Below are 26,253 nucleotides of genomic sequence, written 5' to 3'. Positions count from 1 at the left end.
GCCCGAAGATGCCAAAGTGTCTGCCGCCAGATCCCATTGAATGTGCCAGAGTGTCTCCACATTTGACCGGCGATGCTAAGACAAACATGGCACAGATTATGTATGGATAACCTGCAGATGCATTTGCAACGATTAAGTCAACGAAATCACAAAGGTGAGTTTTGTTGATGTTGACTGCCAGCTAATCGATGTTAACATGCTACGCTAATCGATGCTAACATGCTATTTACCGGCGGTGCTAAAGCAGACATGGCACAGAGATGTATGGATAACCTGTAGATGCATTTGCAACTATATTACGTTTCCTTCCACCCACATTTAATGCGAAACAAACACTTACCAATCGACAAATTTAAGTTGCTCCAGTGTCACAAGATGCGAAAGTCCTGATCGTTCATTTTCACATTACAAACACCGGGTCTCAGCTCTGTTATTTTCCATTTTTTCGACTATTTTTTGAACCTTGGAGACATCATGCCTCGTGGGTGTGTTGTCGGAGGGTGTAACAACACTAACAGGGAGGGATTCAAGTTGCACCACTGGCAAGAAATCTGCCGCCAGACCCCCATTGAATGTGCTAGAGTGTCTTCACATTTGACCGGCGATGCTAAGACAGACATGGCACAGAGATGTATGGATAACCTGCAGATGCATTTGCAACGATTAAGTCAACGAAATCACAAAGGTGAGTTTTGTTGATGTTGTTGACTTATGTGCTAACCAGACATATTTGGTCGCGGCATGACTGCCAGCTAATCGATGCTGACATGCTACGCTAATCGATGCTAACATGCTATTTACGCTAGCTGTATGTACATTTGAAACTGGATACCCACATTTAATGCGAAACAAACACTTACCAATCGACGGATTTAAGTTGCTCCAGTGTCACAAGATGCGAAAGTCCTGATCGTTTGGTCCGCACATTTTACCGGCGATGCTAATAAGGCAGCCATGCTATGGGCCACTTCATTAGGTACACCCACGCTATGGCCGAATAGCGTCAATAGCTATTCGCTCAATAGTTTCAGTTTCTTCTTCAATCTCGTTTTCGCTATCTGCCTCCATACTCCGACCATCTGTTTCAATACATGTGTAATCTGTTGAATCGCTTAAGCCGCTGAAATCCGAGTCTGAATCCGAGCTAATGTCGCTATATCTTGCTGTGCTAACCGCCATGTTGTTTGTATTGGCAGCACTGTGTGACGTCACAGGGAAATGGACAGTAGTTTGCAAGATAGCGAAAATAAGGCACTTTAAAGCTTTATTTAGGGATATTCCGGGACCGGTAAAATTTTGAAAAAAACTTCAAAAAATACAACAAGCCACTGGGAACTGATTTTTATTGTTTTTAACCCTTTTGAAATTGTGATAATGTTCCCCTTTAAGGACAAAACACCACAAGATTAACATGCTGTACAAAATCAATCAATTACTAATCCCATAATTTATTATTATTAATTAGGCTATCGAACTTTTAACCATTAAAAAAGTGCGAGAAAATTTACTAATATTTTCCCTTTCAGTTAAAACAGATTTTAAATAAATTGTCAACATAAATGCATCAAGATATATATAAAATACGTTTAATCCCAGAAACACAATAAATAAATGAAGCAGAAAACCCAATATGGCTTCCATGCACACTGGGAGTCAAAATATATAGTAGTGAAGTTAATTATATTTATATAGCGCTTTTCTCTAGTGACTCAAAGCACTTTACATAGTGACACCCAATATCTAAGTTACATTTAAACCAGTGTGGGTGGCACTGGGAGCAGGTGGGTAAAGTGTCTTGCCCAAGGACACAACAGCAGTGACTAGGATGGCAGAAGCGGGAATCGAACCTGCAACCCTCAGGTTGCTGGCACGGCCACTCTACCAACTGAGCTATACCGCCCCATATCTACATATGTTTCCTTTGTTCTCACTAGCAGACAAAAATCCAGCAAAGTTCAATCCAACATTTGAAATTGATACACTTCACCCTCCTGATGAAGCAAACTCTTCCAACATTTATCAGACCAAGTAACGAATATGAATTAATATTTCCTTACCAAACAACATCTTAACAAACATTGTTTGTATTTAGCCTCCAGACTAAGCAGCTACATGCACATAACCCCCCCTCCCATCTCACCTGCTCAACAGGTGCGTCACACCCACAAAGAGGAATAAAGCGTCATCTTACCGGCTGTCCGTTCAGCTTTTGGTTTTGGTACTTTTTTTTGGGCACAGCTCTGAGTTATCGTCAAGGATAGTAAAGCTTCTTCCAGTCTGCGCTGCCGTGGCGTTTTATGCTCTCCTTGATTAGATGCAGCTGTCTAATTATCAGGCTCGCGCACCAGCAGGTGAGACGGGAACGTGCTGCTATCTACCTGCGCCTGAATGTGAATAGATCAGGTGATCTATCAGGTGGGGCGGTTTAGCTCGGTTGGTAGAGTGGCCGTGCCAGCAACTTGAGGGTTGCAGGTTCAATTCCCGCTTCTGCCAACCTAGTCACTGCCGTTGTGTCCTTGGGCAAGACACTTTACCCACCTGCTCCCAGTGCCACCCACACTGGTTTGAATGTAACTTAGATATTGGGTTTCACTATGTAAAGTGCTTTGAGTCACTAGAGAAAAAGCGCTATATAAATATAATTCACTTCACTTCATCATATAAACAGACTGGCTGAACTAATGGCGGATTATCTATTATTTACCTGGGGTTGCCAAGGTGAATAAAGAAAAAAAAAATATATATATATATATAAATGTAGTTTATTTATTTATTTTTAAATGGGGTTTGGGTGCTTGCCAAGTCGCCTTGGTTGCGAGCTCGCGCATCAGCTGACGAGACAGCTGTTCGCCGCTACAATGTATATATATATATATATATATATATATATATATATATGTATATATATATATATATATATATATATATATATATATATATATATGTATGTGTGGGAAAAATCACAAGACTACTTCATCTCTACAGAATTGTTTTATGAGGGGTTCCCTCAATCATCAGGAGATTTTCTCCTGATGATTGAGGGAACCTGTAGAGATGAAGTAGTCTTGTGATTTTTCCCACACCTAGATATTGCGTTCTACCATGGTATCGAGCACTATTCTCTGGATATTCCAATTAAAACGTATACATATACATATACATACATACATATATATATATATATATATATATATATATATATATATATATATATATATATAGGCTAAAACATGTATAACAATGCGAAGTTCCTGCAGTCCTGGGTTCAAATCCAGGCTCGGGATCTTTCTGTGTGGAGTTTGCATGTTCTCCCCGTGAATGCGTGGGTTCCCTCCGGGTACTCCGGCTTCCTCCCACCTCCAAAGACATGCACCTGGGGATAGGTTGATTGGCAACACTAAATTGGCCCTAGTGTGTGAATGTTGTCTGTCTATCTGTGTTGGCCCTGCGATGAGGTAGCGACTTGTCCAGGGTGTACCCCGCCTTCCGCCCGATTGTACCTGAGATAGGCGCCAGCGCCCCCCGCGACCCCAAAAGAGAATAAGCGGTAAAAAATGGATGGATGGATGGATGTATAACACATATACATTAAAATATATATATATATATATATATGTATATATATATATATATATATATATGTATATATATATATATATATAGTACATGTTTTTGACCTAAATGAAGTATTAAAAGGGGTCATATCATGATGTTTCCTATGTTTGAAATGTTGTTTAACTCTTTTTATTTTTTATTCTTAATGAAAACATTTTTTTGGGATAAAGATTATTTATGTCTTCAATATTTGTTTACTTACGATGATATGATATGTATTCATTATTTATTCACTGTTCTGTTACAGAAAACAAAGAAATGGGATAAAACCTGCTATTTTATGAAAAGGGGTCGGATTAAATAAGATCAGCTTCTTTCTACTCCTTTTCGGACGTGTGTAATGAAACAACTTTTTCATTTCAGCAAAGACTGAACTAACCAAAACACACCATAAACTATACACTACTGGCATCTAAATATAAAGAAATTCACTTAAAAAAAAATGCTCCAACTTAGGTAAAGTAAGGCTGCACTTACTAAAAGACGTGCTAGCTTGATGCTAATATACATTAGCTCGGTTGTTGTTATGCTACTTATTGGCAATAGGAATTTTACATGGCGATTCCAACACCTCCAAATGTGCTAATGAAAAATACAACTAAGATGTGCATTACAATCAAACAGCCGCTGCATAAAAAGTACAATACTTGCAGTACTAACACTTTGTAGGGCACAGCAGACAGCAAGGACTGAACTAACCATCCATCCATCCATTTTCTACCGCCCATTCCCTTTTGGGTTGCGGGGGGCGCTGGTGCCTATCTCAGCTACAATCGGACGGAAGGCGGAGTACACCCCGGACAAGTCGCCACCTCATCGCAGCTGAACTAACCAACCCACTATAAACTATATCTAACATGCATCTAAATATAAAGAAATTCACAAAAAAAAAAAATGCTCCAACTTAGGTAAAGTAAGGCACCACTTACTTAATGATGCGCTAGCTTGATGCTAATATAAATTAGCTTAGCTATTGTCATGCTACTCATTAGCATGAGTGATTTTACATGGCGTTTCCTACACCTCCAAATTACAACTAAGAAGTGTGTTACAATCAAACAGCTGGTATGTAATAAGTACAATACTTGAAGTATTAACACTTCGTAGGGCGCAGCAGACAGCACATACTGAACTAACCAACCCACTACAAACTATATGCTACATGCATCTAGATAGAAAGAAATTCACTTAAAAATGTTTTAAAAAATGCTCCAAGTTAGGTAAAGTAAGGCACCACTTACTTAATGACGTGCTAGCTTGATGCTAATATAAATTGGCTTAGCTATCGTCATGCTACTAATTAGCATTATTAAATTTACATGGCGTTTCCTACACCTCCAAATTACAATTAAGAAGTGCGTTACAATCAAACAGCTGGTATGTAATAAGTACAATACTTGAAGTATTAACACTTTGTAGGGTGCAGCAGACAGCACATACTGAACTAACCAACCCACTACAAACTATATGCTACATGCATCTAGATATTAAGAAATTTACTTTAAAAATTGTTTAAAAATGCTCCAACTTAGGTAAAGTAAGGCACCACTTACTTAATGACGTGCTAGCTTGATGCTAATATAAATTGGCTTAGCTATCGTCATGCTACTAATTAGCATTATTAAATTTACATGGCGTTTCCTACACCTCCAAATTACAACTAAGAAGTGCGTTACAATCAAACAGCTGGTATGTAATAAGTACAATACTTGAAGTATTAACACTTCGTAGGGCGCAGCAGACAGCACATACTGAACTAACCAACCCACTATGAACTATATGCTTCATGCATCTAGATATAAAGAAATTCACTTAAAAATGTTTTAAAAAATGCTCCAACTTAGGTAAAGTAAGGCACCACTTACTTAATGACGTGCTAGCTTGATGCTAATATAAATTAGCTTAGCTATTGTCATGCTACTCATTAGCATGATTAATTTTACATGGCGTTTCCTACACCTCCAAATTACAACTAAGAAGTGCGTTACAATCAAACAGCTGGTATGTAATAAGTACAATACTTGAAGTATTAACACTTTGTAGGGCGCAGCAGACAGCACATACTGAACTAACCAACCCACTACAAACTATATGCTACATGCATCTAGATCCTAAGAAATTTACTTAAAAAATTGTTTAAAAATGCTCCAACTTGGGTAAAGTAGGGCACCACTTACTTAATTTTGTGATAGCTTCATGCTAATATAAATTAGCTTAGCTATTGTCATGCTACTGATTAGCATGAGTATTTTTACATGGCGTTTCCTACACCTCCAAATTACAACTAAGAAGTGCGTTTCAATCAAACAGCTGGTATGTAATAAGTACAATACTTGAAGTATTAACACTTCGTAGGGCGCAGCAGACAGCACATACTGAACTAACCAACCCACTATAAACTATATGCTCACTGCATCTAGATATAAAGAAATTCACTTAAAAAAAAAAAATCTCCAACTTAGGTAAAGTAAGGCACCACTTACTTAATGATGTACTAGCTTGATGCTACTGATTAGCATTAGTCATTTTACATGGCGATTCCAACACCTCCAAATGTGTTAATGAAAACTACAATCAAACAGCTGTTGCATAATAAGCGCAATACTTGCAGTGCTAACACTTTGTAGGGCGCAACGGACCGCAAAAACCGAACGAACCAACCCACTATAAACTACACGCTACTGACATCTGACGTATCGGACTTGCCACTGCAATTGCGACTTAACGTTCACTTAATAGACGTTTTGATTTGAAAAGAGACTTTTTTTGGGTGTGTTTGTCACCTGAACTGTTTCACCCCTGGCTGATACAAGCTGCACTGCTGTACCGGACTGATACCAGGCTGTGTCTAATATGCCGGGGATTGACTTCCTCTTGCTGGCTCCCGGGAAGAAAGAGGGATTTAAACTATTTTACCTCCCAAGATCTTCACACCTTCCCTCAGGCCCTCTCACCTTGATGCCTGAAATATTAATGCTTAAAAGCGTGGATAGTGGATGAGTGAGGAGGGGAGAGGGCTGACAGCTTAATCATGGCCGCCCTTCTCTCCTTTGGCTGGCTGTCACCTCGACCTACATGATGTAATCACCCGCGTACCCCGACGCGGGTTACTGCGGGCCTTGCGTGGCGACAGAAGAGCGCGCGGAAGGAGATCGGGGCCTTGGGGATTTACCGGAGAATCGTTTAAGTCAATATCCACTCAGCGAAAGTCTCCGGCCTTTGGGATGCTGTAATACCTGCATAGCATCCATTGTTGAATACAAAAGTGCGATGATTGCAACAACCAGATCATCGTCCGACTTGACTATAAAGTGCATCGTTATATAGGCCACACCCACAGAATTTTAGAAGAACAGAATCTTTTCCATAAATTAGCCGCAGGTATATTTGTTTTGAAATTAGTTATTTACACAGAAATGTTTATTTACATACCATATTTTTTCCCCAAACGGTGCCTGTAACAAGGCAGTAAAACGGCTGATCAAACAAAACAGAAGCGGAAGCTAGCTCTCCAATCAGCGAAACCGACCCAATAACTCCACGGTGATGTTTTGGTGAATTTACTGAGGAATTTGTGAAACGATACAAAGAGAATGGTATTGTATGTTAATACTGACACAGACTGTTAGCATATTAGCTAATGCTAACGACCCTAACTTGATTCCGTGATGATTGCACGTACAAATGTGCATGAAAACGCTCCCACAGACATCACACAGGGGACGGTTTAGTAAGAATTGTTTTAGTTTTATTGTAAAACCTAAAAATGTTCTTTAGAGTGATGAATGAAGGATCCATGCGAGTAGAAACGATATGGACAACGAGAAGACGGAACGGACTATACTTACCCGGACTATAAGCCACAGATATATACGTTGTGAAATGAGTTATTTACACATAAATATTCTGCAAATGTTTATTTACATACCTTATTTTTTCCCAAACGGTGCCTGTAACAAGGCAGTAAAATGACTGATCAAACAAAACAGAAGCAGAAGCTAGCTCTCCAATCAGCGAAACCGACCTGATAACTCCACATTGATGTTTTGGTGAATTTACTGAGGACTTTGTGAAACGATATAAAAAAGAATTATAAGTTAATAATACTGACACAGACTGTAGACATATTAGCTAATGCTAACAGACCTAACATTATTACATGATGATAGCACATACAAATATGCATGAAAACGCTTCTACAAACATCGCACACGTGACAGTTTAGTAAGTTAGAATTGTTTTAGTTATATTGTAAAACTTACAAACAATCTTTGGAGTGATGAATGAAGGATCCATATAAGTAAAAACGATACGGACAACGAAATGACGGAAAGGGCTATACTTACCCGGACTATAAGCCACAGATATATACGTTGTGGAATGAGTTATTTACACATAAATATTCTGCAAATGTTTATTTACATACCTTTTTTGTTCCCAAACGGTGCCTGTAACAAGGCAGTAAAATGGCTGATCAAACAAAATAGAAGCAGAAGCTAGCTCTCCAATCAGCAAAACCGACCCAATAACTCCACGGTGATGTTTTGGTGAATTTACTGAGGATTTTGTGAAACGATATAAAAAAGAATTGTAAGTTAATAATACTGACACAGACTGTAGACATATTAGCTAATGCTAACAGACCTAACCTTATTACGTGATGATAGCATGTACAAATATGCATGAAAACGCTTCTACAAACATCTCATGTGACAGTTTAGTAAGTTAGAATTGTTTTAGTTATATTGTAAAACTTACAAACAATCTTTGGAGGGATGAATGAAGGATCCATATAAATAAAAACGATACGGACAACGAAATGACGGAACGGGCTATACTTACCCGGACTATAAGCCACAGATATATTCGTTGTGAAATGAGTTATTTACACAGAAAAATTCTGCAAATGTTTATTTACATACCTTATTTGTTCCCAAATGGTGCCTGTAACAAGGCAGTAAAATGGGTGATCAAACAAAACAGAAGCGGAAGCTAGCTCTCCAATCAGCGAAACCGACCCAATAACTCCACGGTGATGTTTTGGTGAATTTACTGAGGAATTTGTGAAACGATACAAAGAGAACGGTATTGTATGTTAATACTGACACAGACTGTTAGCATATTAGCTAATGCTAACGACCCTAACTTGATTCCGTGATGATTGCACGTACAAATGTGCATGAAAACGCTCCCACAGACATCACACAGGGGACGGTTTAGTAAGAATTGTTTTATTTTTATTGTAAAACCTAAAAATGTTCTTTAGAGTGATGAATGAAGGATCCATGCGAGTAGAAACGATATGGACAACGAGAAGACGGAACGGACTATACTTACCCGGACTATAAGCCACAGATATATACGTTGTGAAATGAGTTATTTACACAGAAATATTCTGCAAATGTTTATTTACATACCTTATTTGTTCCCAAATGGTGCCTGTAACAAGGCAGTAAAACGGCTGATCAAACAAAACAGAAGCGGAAGCTAGCTCTCCAATCAGCGAAACCGACCTGATAACTCCACAGTGATGTTTTGGTGAATTTACTGAGGACTTTGTGAAACGATACAAAAAAGAATTGTAAGTTAATAATACTGACACAGACTGTAGACATATTAGCTAATGCTAACAGACCTAACATTATTACATGATGATAGCACGTACAAATATGCATGAAAACGCTTCTACAAACATCGCACACGTGACAGTTTAGTAAGTTAGAATTGTTTTAGTTATATTGTAAAACTTACAAACAATCTTTGGAGTGATGAATGAAGGATCCATATAAGTAAAAACGATACGGACAACGAAATGACGGAAAGGGTGTTTAACTTACCCGGACTATAAGCCACAGATATATACGTTGTGGAATGAGTTATTTACACATAAATATTCTGCAAATGTTTATTTACATACCTTTTTTGTTCCCAAACGGTGCCTGTAACAAGGCAGTAAAATGGCTGATCAAACAAAATAGAAGCAGAAGCTAGCTCTCCAATGAGCGAAACCGACCCAATAACTCCACAGTGACGTTTTGCTGAATTTACTGAGGACTTTGTGAAACGATATAAAAAAGAATTGTAAGTTAATAATACTGACACAGACTGTAGACATATTAACTAATGCTAACAGACCTAACCTTATTACGTGATGATAGTACGTACAAATATGCATGAAAACGCTTCTACAAACATCTCATGTGACAGTTTAGTAAGTTAGAATTGTTTTAGTTATATTGTAAAACTTACAAACAATCTTTGGAGTGATGAATGAAGGATTCATATAAGTAAAAACGATACGGACAACGAAATGACGGAAAGGGCTATACTTACCCGGACTATAAGCCACAGATATATACGTTGTGAAAAGAGTTATTTACACATAAATATTCTGCAAATGTTTATTTACATACCTTATTTTTTCCCAAACGGTGCCTGTAACAAGGCAGTAAAATGACTGATCAAACAAAACAGAAGCAGAAGCTAGCTCTCCAATCAGCGAAACCGACCCAATAACTCCACATTGACGTTTTGGTGAACTTACTGAGGAATTTGTGAAACGATATAAAAAAGAATTGTAAGTTAATAATACTGACACAGACTGTAGACATATTAGCTAATGCTAACAGACCTAACCTTATTACGTGATGATAGCACGTACAAATATGCATGAAAACGCTTCTACAAACATCACACGTGACAGTTTAGTAAGTTAGAATTGTTTTAGTTATATTGTAAAAGTTACAAACAATCTTTGGAGGGATGAATGAAGGATCCATATAAGTAAAAACGATACGGACAACGAAATGACGGAACGGGCTATACTTACCCGGACTATAAGCCACAGATATATACGTTGTGAAATGAGTTATTTACACAGAAATATTCTGCAAATGTTTATTTACATACCTTTTTTGTTCCCAAACGGTGCCTGTAACAAGGCAGTAAAATGGCTGATCAAACAAAATAGAAGCAGAAGCTAGCTCTCCAATCAGCGAAACCGACCCAATAACTCCACGGTGATGTTTTGGTGAACTTACTGAGGATTTTGTGAAACAATATAAAAAAGAATTGTAAGTTAATAATACTGACACAGACTGTAGACATATTAGCTAATGCTAACAGACCTAACCTTATTACGTGATGATAGCACGTACAAATATGCATGAAAACGCTTCTACAAACATCTCATGTGACAGTTTAGTAAGTTAGAATTGTTTTAGTTATATTGTAAAACTTACAAACAATCTTTGGAGGGATGAATGAAGGATCCATATAAGTAAAAACGATACGGACAACGAAATGACGGAACGGGCTATACTTACCCGGACTATAAGCCACAGATATATACGTTGTGAAATGAGTTATTTACACAGAAATATTCTGCAAATGTTTATTTACATACCTTATTTGTTCCCAAATGGTGCCTGTAACAAGGCAGTAAAACGGCTGATCAAACAAAACAGAAGCGGAAGCTAGCTCTCCAATCAGCGAAACCGACCCAATAACTTCACGGTGATGTTTTGGTGAATTTACTGAGGAATTTGTGAAACAATACAAAGAGAACGGTATTGTATGTTAATACTGACACAGACTGTTAGCATATTAGCAAATGCTAACGACCCTAACTTGATTCCGTGACGATAGCACGTACAAATATGCATGAAAACGCTCCCACAGACATCACACATGGGACGGTTTAGTACGAATTGTTTTAGTTTTATTGTAAAACCTAAAAATGTTCTTTAGAGTGATGAAATGAAGGATCCATGTGAGTAGAAACGATATGGACAACGAGAAGACGGAAGGGACTATACTTACCGGGACTATAAGCCACAGATATATACATTGTGAAATGAGTTATTTACACATAAATATTCTGTAAATGTTTATTTACATACCTTATTTGTTCCCAAATGGTGCCTGTACAAGGCAGTAAAACGGCTGCTCAAACAAAACAGAAGCAGAAGCTAGCTCTCCAATCAGCGAAACCAACCCAATAACTCCACAGTGATGTTTTGGTGAATTTACTGAGGAATTTGTCAAACAATACAAAAATACTGGTATTGTATGTTAATACTGACACAGACTGTTAGCATATTAGCTAATGCTAACGACCATACCTTGATTCCGTGATGATTGCACGTACAAATATGCATGAAAGCGCTCCCACAGACATCACACATGGGACGGTTTAGTAAGAATTGCTTTAGTTATATTGTAAAATCTAAAAATGTTCTTTAGAGTGATGAATGAAAGATCCATGCGAGTAGAAACGATATGGACAGCAATAAGACAGAACGGATTATACTTACCCGGACTATAAACCGCAGATATATACGTTGTGAAATTAGCGATTTACACAGAAATATTCTGTAAATGTTTATTTATGTACCTTATTTGTTCCCAAACGGTACCTGTAACAAGGCAGTAAAAGGGCTGATCAAACAAAACAGAAGTCATGGTGGTGGCATCATGGTAAGAATTGTTTTAGTTGTATTGTAAAACTTACAAACATTTTTATGGAGTGATGAATTAAGGATCCATACGAGTAGAAACGCTATGGACAATCAGAATACGGAACGGCACTTTAACTTCCGGTTGAAAGTTAGGTCTAAACAGAAGGTCACTGCCATAGAACAAACAATACCACATCTATTCAGTGGGTGTTTGTTTCTTTGTCGGTTTTTGAAAAAACATTTGTTTAAACTGTTTTCATTGTGCAGTGCTCTAATACAAAAGTCACGCCAAATTGGAAAATAATCTGTCGGTGTACTGCATATGAAAGCATTGAAAACACAACAAAGACGGGGGGGAGAAGACGTTGTCAAAGTGGAGGCACGTAAATAAGACTTGAAGATGATCTGTAAAACATCAAGGAAGTGTTTGAAATCATTAAAAATCCTAAATCAAGCATAACAAGTCATATTTATAAGTAATGAGATGTCATTATAGGCCTCCTTGCACTACATATAAAGTACTAGGACTATTATTTTTGATTAATACATGATGTGTAGTTCCAGATTGTTCTAATATTATGTTGTCATTTCTAGTTGTTGACATTTACACTTAGCGCTTGAGGCTCCTTGTCTCAGCCAAATGGAAATATCCTTTCTGGGTAGTAAGCTGTGATAAATAGTAAGTTAGGCACGGATAGGTAAATTGTAGGTTAAGGCACGGATAGATAAATAGTAGGTTAGGCATGGATAGATAAACAGTAAGTTAGGCACGGATAGATAAATAGTAAGTTAGGCACGGATAGATAAATAGTAAGTTAGGCATGGATAGATAAATAGTAAGTTAGGCACGGATAGATAAATAGTAGGTTAGGCACGTATAGATAAATAGTAAGTTAGGCACATATAGATAAATAGTAGGTTAGGCACGGATAGATAAATAGTAGGTTAGGCACGGATAGATAAATAGTAGGTTAGGCACGTATAGATAAATAGTAAGTTAGGCACGTATAGATAAATAGTAAGTTAGGCCCAGAGACAGCGGTGCTTTTATGGACTGCAGGTGAAATTAGGTCCAAATACAAAGTAGAATGTTCGTCTCTCAGATTTACCCAGCGCTGCGGAAGATACCCTAAGTTTTTTTAATTTTTATTATTTTGTATTTTTATCCTTTATTTTTTTATTTTTAATGAATGTGTTTTTGTATTATATTATTTATTTTGTTTGTCATTCTTTTTGTTTCTTCTTATTTTACATTGACACTATTATGTCCGCCACTTAGCTTCTGTCCTGATTGCCACCCCATTAAATACTGCAAGTCTTTTTTTATTGTTAATATTTTTTTGTATTTATTTATTTCTTTATTAAATTTTTTTTATTATTTATTTTTTCTAAGAAAAAAAAGTATTTTATAGTTGTTTTTTATTTCTTTTATTTTTGTTTCCTCTTATTTTCCATTCAAATCATTATGGCTACTACTGAGCATCTTGCCTGATTGTAAGTTTTTAATGATCAATTTTTTTCTTATTTATTTATTTATTCATTATTTTTTTATTTTACGTAATTTAATTGTATTTTAGTTGTTTAATTATTTTATTTATTAATTTTTTATCTTATTTTCTGTTTGCATCAATATGGTACTGTACTTATAGATACTGTAAGTCCTTTTCAAAATTATTATTATTATTTTGTATTTGTTTATTTACACATTTTTTTATTTGATTACATTTTTTTTATTATTTAATTTTATTGCATTTTTTATTTATTTATTTGTTTTATTTTTGTCTCTTCTATACATTAGCATCATTATGTCCATCGCTTAGCTTCTGGCCTGATTGCCACCCCATTAGATACGGCAAGTCTTTTTTTATTCTTAATATGTTTGTTGTATTTATTAATTTTTTTATCCATTTAAAAAATATATATATATATTTTTTTTTTAATACAACAAATTATGGTATATTTATTTTTTCTTTTCTTTTAGTTTTTTCTTATTTTACATTCAAATCATTATGGCTGCTACTGAGCATCTGGCCTGATTGTAAGTTTTTAATTATCATTTATTTAATTATTTACGTATTTATTTATTCATTTTTATTTGACTTCTTTTTATTTTATTCTACTTTTTATTTATATTTCATTTATTAATTTCTATTCTTATTTTCTGTTTTATTTATTATTATTTTTTATCCGATTAGATTCTTTATTTAATTTTTGGATTTTTGATGTATTTATTTATTTTCTTTTTGTTTCTTCTTATTTTACGTTGGCGTCCTTTTGGCTGCCGCTGGGAATCTGGCCTGATTGCCACCCTATTAGAGACTGTAAGTCTTTTTTTAATTTAATTTAATTTAATTTAATTTAATTTTTTTTTTTTTTTTTTTAATAATCTTAATGTATTTCTTATTTTTTTGTTTTTTCTTATTTTCCATCTGCATCATTATGGCCGCCACTGAGCATCTGGCCTGATTGCCACCCCATTAAATACTGTAAGTCTTTTTCTTTTTTTTATTATACTTTTTTTTGTATTTATGTATTCAATGTTTTTTTCTTTTCTTTTTTTAATTAAATTGTATTTATTATAATGTATTTTTTATTTGTATTTCCCTTTTTTTTTTATTCTTATTTTCCATTCCCGTCACTCCAGCAGCAGGCCTGATTGCCACCACATTAGCCTCCCTTGGGCGGGGAGTCGGGGACTAAGGGAGTGAAATATCGGCGATGCCGGATCGCGACGTAAACAGGAAAGAAGGTGACAAGGAAACAATGCAGCACATTATTAAAGGCCGCTCGGAGATCTTATCTCATTGTTTGTTTGCAGGTTGCCTTATTTCCCAGAGGGCGGAGGGTCTGACCCAAAACAAAGATGCCCATGTAACCCACGCTGTAATCCAAGGGGCGGGTGTGACAAAGACGGCATGAAGCGAGAGTGGCTAAGAGTCCTTACCCCGTTGACAGGATAGGCCTTCCATCCCAGCTCGCCGAGCACGGACGTGGTATCCAGCAGCACCACTGAAATGAAAAAGAGGCGGCGGAATCCCAGCGTTATCCATCTGTCTGCGCACAAAAGTTCCATTTTCACACGGGAAATTGAAATATCAATCATAAACACGCTCATTTAGACATTTTATCACAACAGAAATGAGTTTCTTGGATGAATATTTATCAGCCGTGCAATATAAACACGGGCAGGAACATTGTTGCCACTTGCCACACAATTTGGGGACTGATAGATTGCACCCAGATTGCTCCTAACACTCCATTCTCCTCCTCGCCCTCCACCGTTTAAATCATTTTTTTACCCGCAAAATGTCATTCTTCAGCGTGTGACTGAGAAAATACCCTAGAAAATAGAGGGGTCCAAACGATTTGACCTGGGGGGACCCATTGGGCTAAAAATATTTGGTCGAGGGCCACAAGCTAACTGCATGTAAAGTAACAATATATTTTTACATATATATATATATATATATATATATATATATATATATATATATTTATATATATATATATATATATATATATATATATATATATATATATATATATATATATATATATATATATATATATATATATATACACACATACATATATGTGTGTATATATATAAATATGAGTATATATACATACATAAATACATACACACACACACATTTATATACATACATACATACCTATATACCTTTATAAATGTGTATATATATATATATATATATGTATACATATATATATACATACATATGTGTATATGCATATATATATATATATATATATATATATATATATATATATATACATATATATCAATATAAATGTGTATGTGTATATATATATATATATACATACATATATACTTACATATATATCAATATTAATGTATATATATATATATATATATATATATACACACATATATATATATATATATATATATATATACATACATACATATATGTGTGTATATATATGAATATGAGTATATATACATACATAAATACATACACACACATTTATATACATACATACATACCTATATACCTTTATGAATGGAAATATATGTATGTATATATGTATGTATATATATATATATATATATATATATATATATATATATACATACATATATATATATATATATATATATATATATATATATATATATATATATATACATATATACATACATATATACATACATAGATATATATATCAATATAAATGTGTATGTGTATATATATATATTTATATATATATATATATACACACATACATATGTGTGTATATATATATATATATATATATATATATATATATATATATATATATATATATATATATATATATATATACATATATACATATATATATATGAAAAAAAACACAGAGGCTATGTCATCCCTACAAGGCTGTTTCGTAGGTTTCCCTGCTCTTCGGGGGATTTTATATAATTTATATATTGTAAGCTGTGTGTAGTTATATATTATGTATGTACATACACATACAGAATCAGATGACACAAAATACACAATTAAAGAATCATTAATCACACATTACAAAATAGCACACACAAATATTAGTTTTTGCAAACTAGTTGTAACAATTATTCCACTTTTAATGCCAAGGAGACCTCGATGACATAAAACTGAACACTCGGCTTGAAGTGTTTTTAAGCAGCAGAACTCATTTCCATGCAGTGAGTCATCAAAGTGGAATCGAATGATAAGCAACAGACGATCCACTCTCGGAATTTGTCCTTGAGCGACCCTCCAAGGAACATTCACACAATAAATCACACATTTCCATATTTTACTTGCGTTTTCAGTGTTTACAATGTCCGATTAAAGCTGCCTTTTTTTTTTTTTTATTGACGCGAGTTATGACAACAGACAGATGTTTGAATAACCAGACGGCCAGGTGTGTTACCTGCATCTTGGTGGGACTGAGACCGACCAGGGAGCCAAATGGGACATTTTTAGTGTCAGGCCGGAGCCAAGCCAGCCTCTGGTGGAGCTTATCTGACCACGGGAGCTTCTGCATCTGCTCAGGGAGCTTTTTATCGGCTGTGTTTGGTCCTGCATGCACGCCCACTGCAAAGTGGCTATGGCAAACACTGCAGTGTAATGTCATCTTATTACTTGGGAAACCAGCACTGATTGTCTCCAGTCCTCCACATCTCCACTTCTTTTAGAGGGAGAAAGTCTTAAAAAGTCTTAAAAAGTCTTAATATCAACTTGTTGAAACCTGCAGAGACCCTGGATACTCTTAAAGTGGAAGTGCACTTTTTTTTGGAACGCTGCACATCATCCGCAATCCTTAAATGAGACAAGAAATGTCCTTTTTTGTGCATCCTAAATAGCAAAAAACTGCTAGTAAGAGGATGTCAGGCTTTTCCCTGGCAGTTTAGTTATGTTTTGGTTTTTCCTCTGTCGGTTCCTGTCAGCGCTCTTATTTTGGTTATTTCCTGATAGTTTCCCCGAGTGCTGCTTCCCCTCAGCTGCGGGTGATTGGCACGTGGCCACACCTGGTGTCAATCAGCCAGATGGTATTCAAACCTGCTTTGTCCTTCACCCTGGGTTGGAGTATTGTCGTGTCGTGTTGTTGTAAGACAGGAAAAACACAGTTTTAGTAGAGCACCTGGCAACACGCCCAATAAGAGTACACGCAGAGCTCTTTTTGGATCACCTGGTAACACGCCCAATAATAGTACACATAGTCTTAGTAGATCACCTGGCAACAAAAGTACACACAGTCTTAGTAGATCACCTGGCAACACACCTAATAAGAGTACACACAGTCTTTGTAGATCACCTGGCAACACACCCAATAAGAGTACATAGAATCTTAGTCGATCACCTGGCAAAACACCTAATAAGAGTACACACAGTCTTTGTAGATCACCTGGCAACACACCCAATAAGAGTACATGCAATCTTAGTCGATCACCTGGCAACACACCCAATAAGAGTACATGCAATCTTAGTCGATCACCTGGCAACACACCCAATAAGAGTACTCTCAGTCTAAGTCGATCACCTGGCAACACACCCAATAAGAGTACTCACAGTCTTAGTAGATCACCTGGCAACACACCCAATAACAGTACTCACAGTCTTAGTAGATCACCTGGCAACACACCCAATAAGAGTACTCTCAGTCTAAGTCGATCACCTGGCAACACACCCAATAAGAGTACTCACAGTCTTAGTAGATCACCTGGCAACGCACCCAATAAGAGTACTCTCAGTCTAAGTCGATCACCTGGCAACACACCCAATAAGAGTACTCTGAGTCTAAGTCGATCACCTGGCAACACACCCAATAAGAGTACTCACAGTCTAAGTAGATCACCTGGCAACACACCCAATAAGAGTACTCACAGTCTAAGTAGATCACCTGGCAACGCACCCAATAAGAGTACTCACAGTCTTAGTAGATCACCTGGCAACACAGCCAATAAGAGTACTCCCAGTCTAAGTCGATCACCTGGCAACACACCCAATAAGAGTACTCACAGTCTAAGTAGATCACCTGGCAACACACCCAATAAGAGTACTCACAGTCTAAGTAGATCACCTGGCAACACACCCAATAAGAGTACTCACAGTCTTAGTCGATCACCTGGCAACACACCCAATAAAAGTACTCTCAGTCTAAGTCGATCACCTGGCAACACACCCAATAAGAGTACTCTCAGTCTAAGTCGATCACCTGACAACACACCCAATAAGAGTACTCTCAGTCAAAGTCGATCACCTGGCAACACACCCAATAAGAGTACTCCCAGTCTAAGTCGATCACCTGGCAACACACCCAATAAGAGTACTCACAGTCTAAGTAGATCACCTGGCAACACACCCAATAAGAGTACTCACAGTCTAAGTAGATCACCTGGCAACACACCCAATAAGAGTACTCACAGTCTTAGTCGATCACCTGGCAACACACCCAATAAGAGTACTCACAGTCTTAGTAGATCACCTGGCAACACACCCAATAAGAGTACTCTCAGTCTTAGTAGATCACCTGGCAACACACCCAATAAGAGTACTCTCAGTCTAAGTCGATCACCTGGCAACACACCCAATAAGAGTACTCACAGTCTTAGTAGATCACCTGGCAACACACCCAATAAGAGTACTCCCAGTCTAAGTCGATCACCTGGCAACACACCCAATAAGAGTACTCACAGTCTAAGTAGATCACCTGGCAACACACCCAATAAGAGTACTCACAGTCTAAGTAGATCACCTGGCAACACACCCAATAAGAGTACTCACAGTCTTAGTCGATCACCTGGCAACACACCCAATAAGAGTACTCACAGTCTTAGTAGATCACCTGGCAACACACCCAATAAGAGTACTCACAGTCTTAGTAGATCACCTGGCAACACACCCAATAAGAGTACTCTCAGTCTAAGTCGATCACCTGGCAACACACCCAATAAGAGTACTCACAGTCTTAGTAGATCACCTGGCAACACAGCCAATAAGAGTACTCCCAGTCTAAGTCGATCACCTGGCAACACAGCCAATAAGAGTACATGCAATCTAAGTAGATCACCTGGCAACACAGCCAATAAGAGTACTCTCAGTCTAAGTCGATCACCTGGAAACACAGCCAATAAGAGTACATGCAATCTAAGTAGATCACCTGGCAACACAGCCAATAAGAGTACTCTCAGTCTAAGTCGATCACCTGGCAACACAGCCAATAAGAGTACATGCAATCTAAGTAGATAACCTGGCAACACAGCCAATAAGAGTACTCTCAGTCTAAGTCGATCACCTGGCAACACAGCCAATAAGAGTACTCACAGTCTTAGTAGATCACCTGGCAACACAGTTGTTTACACTCTGCACAGACTATAGATCAGTCCTCATTTGCATGTCATTCAGAAAAAGTTGATGCTGCAAACAACGAGCACACAACTTTTAATCATAAAAGTGAAACAAGAATGGCCATTGATTCTTTCAAAAAAAAGTCCTTGATGACAGTATTGATTTTGCATTTAGTGGAGTTTCTCTCAGCCGTTCTTCAAGCTCGGTGTCGTATTCACGCCGGCCTGATTTGGACGAGTTCCCCCTTCTCTCCGCGGGGCTTCCAGTGTCTGCCAAAGTCAACGCCGGGGGCCCCTGGCAGAAGTCGCCGGTTTAATTGGGCGTCATCGGGCGACACTCTGTGCTGCTCACCTGTCCACTGCCGGCCCGCTCACCCACGCCGGGAATGGTTTTAGGTTTGAAAACAAAAACTAAATAAGCATGTGAAGGAGTGGGGGGGGCGTGGTCGGCGCGCCTCCTGTGAGAAGGTAGTGAGTGGATTGCCCAGCTGGGTCTGGGTTATCTAATCACCTGTCTTCATTCTGCAGTCTACACTTATTTCTTATGTGTGACTGCCATCATATTGAAGTCTACACATTTCTCTTATGTGTGTCTGCCATCATATTGCAGCCTACACGTATTTCGTATGTATGACTGCCATCATATTGCAGTCTACACGTATCTCTTATGTGTGACTGCCATCATATCTCTTATGCGTGACTGCCATCATATTGCAGTCTACACGTATCTCTTATGTGTGACTGCTATCATATTGCAGTCTACACATATCTCTTTTGTGTGACTGCCATCATATCTCTTATGTGTGACTGCCGTCATATCTCTTATGTGTGAATGCCATTATATTGCAGTCTGCATGCATCTCGTATGTGTGACTGCCATCATATTGCATTCTACACATATCTCTTTTGTGTGACTGCCATCATATTGCAGTCTACACGCATCTCTTATGTGTGACTGCCATCATATTGCAGTCTACACGTATCTCTTATGTGTGACTGCCATCATATGGCAGTCTACACATATCTCTTATGTGTGACTGCCATCATATTGCAGTCTACACATATCTCTTATGTGTGACTGCCATCATAATGCAGTCTACATGTATCTCTTATGTGTGAATTCCATTATTTTGCAGTCTGCATGCATCTCGTATGTGTGACTGCCATCATATTGCATTCTACACAAATCTCTTATGTGTGACTGCCATCATATTGCAGTCTACACATATCTCTTATGTGTGACTGCCATCATATTGCAGTCTACACATATCTCTCATGTGTGACTGCTATCATATTGCAGTCTACACATATCTCTTATGTGTGACTGCCATCATATCTCTTATGTGTGAATGCCATTATTTTGCAGTCTGCACATATCTCTTATGTGTGACTGCCATCATATTGCAGTCTACACGTATCTCTTATGTGTGAATGCCCTTATTTTGCAGTCTGCACGTATCTCTTATGTGTGACTGCCGTCATATCTCTTATGTGTGAATGCCATTATTTTGCAGTCTGCACATTTCTCTTATGTGTGACTGCTATCATATTGCAGTCTACACATATCTCTTATGTGTGACTGCCATCATATTGCAGTCTACACATATCTCTTATGTGTAACTGCCATCCTATCTCTTATGTGTGAATGCCATTATTTTGCAGTCTGCATGTATTTCTTATGTGTGACTGCCATCATATTGCAGTCTACACGCATCTCTTATGTGTGACTGCCATCATATTGCAGTCTACACGCATCTCTTATGTGTGACTGCCATCATATTGCAGTCTACACGCATCTCTTATGTGTGACTACCATCTACTGGTCACACTTGTCATTGCACCATTTACTAAATAAAATAGCTTGGAGGTAAGTAAGCACAACCAGAATTATTCCGCACATTGGGTGCACCGGGTTACAAGGCGCACTGTCGAGTTTTGAGGAAAAAAAATAAGAAAACAAAGATTTGAATTGCGCCTTATAGTCCAGAAAATACGGTACTCCAGCTTCTTCCCACAAGTCAACATGTTTATTATGGTACTCTAGCAAAAAAAGTGAAGCATGCACCCTTCCGAGACGTGCTTTTTGAAACGGATAGCAAGTTGTTGTTGTAATCATTTCGCCAAACATGAGGAAATGAATGTCTGGATTTGTAAAGAGGAGTAATGTCACCGCTGTATCTCCCCTTCTGCCGCCTGCACTGGATCGCTCTCAATATCCAGAGTGCAGCCATCAATTCTTGTTCTCCATAGAGTTCTCTTTCAGGAGGGCACCCACAAACCCTGCCTGGAGCAGGCAGTCCGCGGGGACTTCAACTGGTTCGATATAAATAGAACATGAGCCGGCCAACTCACAAATAAATGGAGCTCCGGCCAAATGATGACATCGCCTGTCTGGCCTGCAGCTTTTGCAAGCACACACAAAAATATATATAAATATATATATATACACACTTAAAATAGCAGCCCTTCTGTGGTCTTATTACAAGTATGTGTGCATTATTCAGACATCAGTGGTGCTGGCTGTCTGCTCCGTCAACTGCAAGTTTAGCACGTCACCCGACAAGTAATGAGTTTATGTCGAGGAATATTGTCCCCGATGCAAATGCAGCAGACGACAAGCTGTCACGTTCCCAATTGGAGTCCAAAAATAATACTCTACAATAACAGCTCTGGTACTTTTTTTTTTTTCAATGCAATTATGTTCCAAAGTTGCTTTACATGTATGTCTTCAAAGTTCAGAAAATCTAATATGGCTTCTGGAAGATATTGCTCATCCTCTTTGTGCTCGGGCTCAAAAATACAAGGTCCTAGTTAAAAAAATACTGTATAATAACAGCTCAGGTACTTTTTTTTTTTTAATGTAATTATGTTCGAAAGTTGCTTTACGTTTACTGCCTCAAAGTTCAGAAAATCTAATATGGCTTTTGGAAGATATTGCTCATCCTCTTTGTGCTCGGGCTCAAAAATACAAGGTCCTAGTTTAAATAATACTGTATAATAACAGGTCAGGTACTTTTTTTTTTAATGCAATTATGTTCGAAAGTTGCTTTGCATGTAATTCCTCAAAGTTCAGAAAATCTAATATGGCTTCTAAAAATGTTTGCTCATCCTCTTTGTATTCAGGCTCAAAAATACAAGATCCTAGTTCAAATAATACTGTATAATAACAGCTCGGGTACTTTTTTTGTAATGCTATAATGTTTGAAAGTTGCTTTAAATGTAATTCCTCAAAGTTCAGAAAATCTAATATGGCTTCTAAAATTTTTTGCTCATCCTCTTTGTATTCGGGCTCAAAAATACAAGATCATAGTTCAAATAATACTGTATAATAACAGCTCAGGTTCTTATTTTTTAATGCTATAATGTTTGAAAGTTGCTTTACATGTAATTCCTCAAAGTTCAGAAAATCTAATGTAGCTTCTAAAATGTATTGCTCCTCCTCCTTGTATTCAGGCTCAAAAATACAAGGTCCTTGTTAAAATAATACTGTATAATAACAGCTCAGGTACTTTTTTTTAAATGCAATTATGTTCAAAAGTTGCTTTACATGTAAGTCCTCAAAGTTCAGAAAATCTCATATGGCTTCTAAAAGTTTTTGCTCATCCTCTTTGTATTCATGCTCAAAAATATAAGGTCCTAGTTCCAATAATACTGTATAATAACAGCTTGGGTACTTTTTTTTTTAATTCTATAATGTTTGAACGTTGCTTTACATGTAATTCATCAAAGTTCAGAAAATCTAATGTGGCTTCTAAAATCTATTGCTCCTCCGCTTTGTATTCGGGCTAAAAAAATACAAGGTCATAGTTCAAATAATAATGTATAATAACAGCTCTGGTACTTTTTCTAATGAAATTATGTTCGAAAGTTGCTTTACATGTAATTCCTCAAAGTTCAGAAAAAACAATATGGCTTCTAAAACTTATTGTTCATCCTCTTTGTATTCAGGCTCAAAAATACAAGGTCCTTGTTAAAATAATACTCTATAATAACAGCTCAGGTACTTTTTTTTAATGCAATTATGTTCGAAAGTTGCTTTACATGTAAGTCCTCAAAGTTCAGAAAATCTCATATGGCTTCTAAAAGTTTTTGCTCATCGTCTTTGTGTTCATGCTCAAAAATATAAGGTCCTAGTTCAAATAATACTGTATAATAACAGCTCGGGTTCTTTTTTTAATGCTATAATGTTTGAAAGTTGCTTTACATGTAATTCCTCAAAGTTCAGAAAATCTAATATGGTTTTTAAGACTTATTGTTTATCCTCTTTGTATTCGGGCTCAAAAATACAAGGTCCTAGTTCAAATAATTCTGTATAATAACAGCTCGGGTTCTTTTTTTAATGCTATAATGTTTGAAAGTTGCTTTACATGTAATTCCTCAAAGTTCAGAAATCTCATATGGCTTCTAAAAGTTTTTGCTCATCCTCTTTGTATTCGGGCTCAAAAATACAAGATCCTAGTTCAAATAATTCTGTATAATAACAGCTCGGGTACTTTTTTTAATGCTATGTTTGAAAGTTGCTTTACATGTAATTCTTCAAAGTTCAGAAAATCTAATATGGGTTTTAAGACTTATTGTACATCCTCTTTGTATTCGGGCTCAAAAATACAAGGTCCTAGTTCTAATAAATCTATATAATAACAGCTCTGGTACTTTTGTTAATGCAATTAGTTCGAACTAGAAAATCGATGTGTATGTTGCACACTGACTTATTTGAGTGACGAACTAAAGGTGTCAGAGTTGACAACAAGTGTATACCGGTATTAGTATAGTACCGCCATACTAATGAATCAAATTTGGTACTCTACCGCTTCTAAAAAGTACCAGTTTTATTTTAGGACAAACTTGCAATAAGAAACACATGTTTAATGTACCGTATTTGTGAAAATAAAGCTAATAATGCCATTTTTTGTGATCCCCTTTATTTAGAAAAGTATTGAAAAGTACCAAAACGTATTAAAATACATTTTGGTACCGGTACCAAAATATTGGTATCGGGACAAGACTAGTTGAGTGTGGACCAGCGAGAACAAAGAGAAACACATTAGACAGCATGTCACTACTTTTAGGGATAAACGTGCTAATCGCTAGGATACGTTGTTTGATACCGGTTGCATCAAACCAGGATCCTACAAAAAGTTAAACATACCACAAAAAGGTCATAAAATGCTTTGAATAATGCAAGTGATGTTTGCTTTGGGATTTAGATCCAATCTCAGTGTTTTCCTGCAAATGGAGCTTTCATGCTGTTATTATGCAAAGACCAAAATAAAAGGATATTTTGCAATTACCCTCAAAACCATTCCAGGAGGAAGCAGGCATTCCGAACAGAGGAATGTGTTGGTTTGTTTTTTCAATTATGGGTTAAAACAAAGATATATTTTGTCAAATGAGAGCATAAAAGTTCTGAGAAATAAAAAATATATCCAGCACAGGCATGCCATGATTTTTCACACATTGACATTCTAATAAAATCCAACATTTAAACCTACGATATAACATGTTTGATCACATATTAGTACTTTTTATGGCGATTAATCCCAGATATATTGCGTTATTTTCGTGTATATGCAGATTTTTTTACTGCACTTTCAGTCCTTCCCATCATTAACTGTGGATGGTTACTGGATGGTCAATACGAACAGTCGTGGTCAAAAATGTACATACCTCACATGGACAAAGAAAAGACCTTCTGGAGGAAAGTTCTGTGGTCAGATGACACAAAAAAATGGAGCTGTTTGGCCACAATACCCAGCGATATGTTTGGAGGAGAAAAGGTGAGGCCTTTAATCCCAGGAACATTATCCTAGCATCAGGTATGGAGGTGGCAGTATTATGCTCTGGGCCTGGTTTGCTTCCAATGGAACTGACGGCGAGAAAGCGGAGAGGAAGAGCTGAGGTTTTATCGAAAAATAAACAAAGTCAAACTGCTCAAGCCATGTCCTTCCTTGGTGGTCCTGGGAACCCGCAAGACGACAGCTCGTCACAATACCGTAGCTGCGTCTGTTAAATATGAGTCATTAAATTACTGCAGCTTCCTGGTGGTAGAGGGCGCTACTGATCCTTGTTTCGACTACTCGGCTGCAGAAGAAGTGACAATGAGTGACGTGAATTGTGCTGGGATGGATATGATGCGGGGGTGCACGGCTGACATTTTAGGATGTAACACCTGTGCTGGCTATCAAAACAACCGGGCTGAAATAAAGCATGTTCCAGTCCTTAATACCCAGTGTATTATTTATAAAATAACACTTCCTGATGGCAACCCACATAGCAGAACGGGAGGGGGAGTTGTCCGAGGATAATTCTGTCGTCGCCCCCGCACTTGGGGAGCGGACC

At 37.1% G+C, this 26,253-nt stretch overlaps 1 protein-coding gene and 1 long non-coding RNA gene across 3 annotated transcripts in view; one reads left to right on the top strand and one right to left on the bottom strand.

Moving 5' to 3' along the window:
• Positions 1 to 26,253, bottom strand: part of epha6 (eph receptor A6) — a 354,317-nt gene that overhangs the window by 309,804 nt on the left and 18,260 nt on the right. Inside the window, 1 exon segment of the mRNA XM_061918280.1 lies at positions 15,019 to 15,083. Within this exon segment, the coding sequence (XP_061774264.1) occupies positions 15,019 to 15,083 (65 nt within the window).
• On the top strand, positions 43 to 15,505 carry LOC133564150 (uncharacterized). Of its 2 annotated transcripts, none has more exons than XR_009809245.1 (3): positions 43 to 154; positions 14,719 to 14,823; positions 14,893 to 15,505. It is a non-coding gene; the product is annotated as an uncharacterized LOC133564150 (long non-coding RNA). The 2 variants fall into 2 exon arrangements; XR_009809246.1 differs by lacking the exon at positions 43 to 154 and adding an exon at positions 14,486 to 14,560.

Source organism: Nerophis ophidion, linkage group LG13 (genome assembly GCF_033978795.1).
Source record: "Nerophis ophidion isolate RoL-2023_Sa linkage group LG13, RoL_Noph_v1.0, whole genome shotgun sequence".
Lineage (NCBI taxonomy): Eukaryota > Metazoa > Chordata > Actinopteri > Syngnathiformes > Syngnathidae > Nerophis > Nerophis ophidion.
The sequence above is the reverse complement of the archived record's forward strand: the minus strand, read 5'-3'. Positions and strand labels throughout refer to the sequence as shown.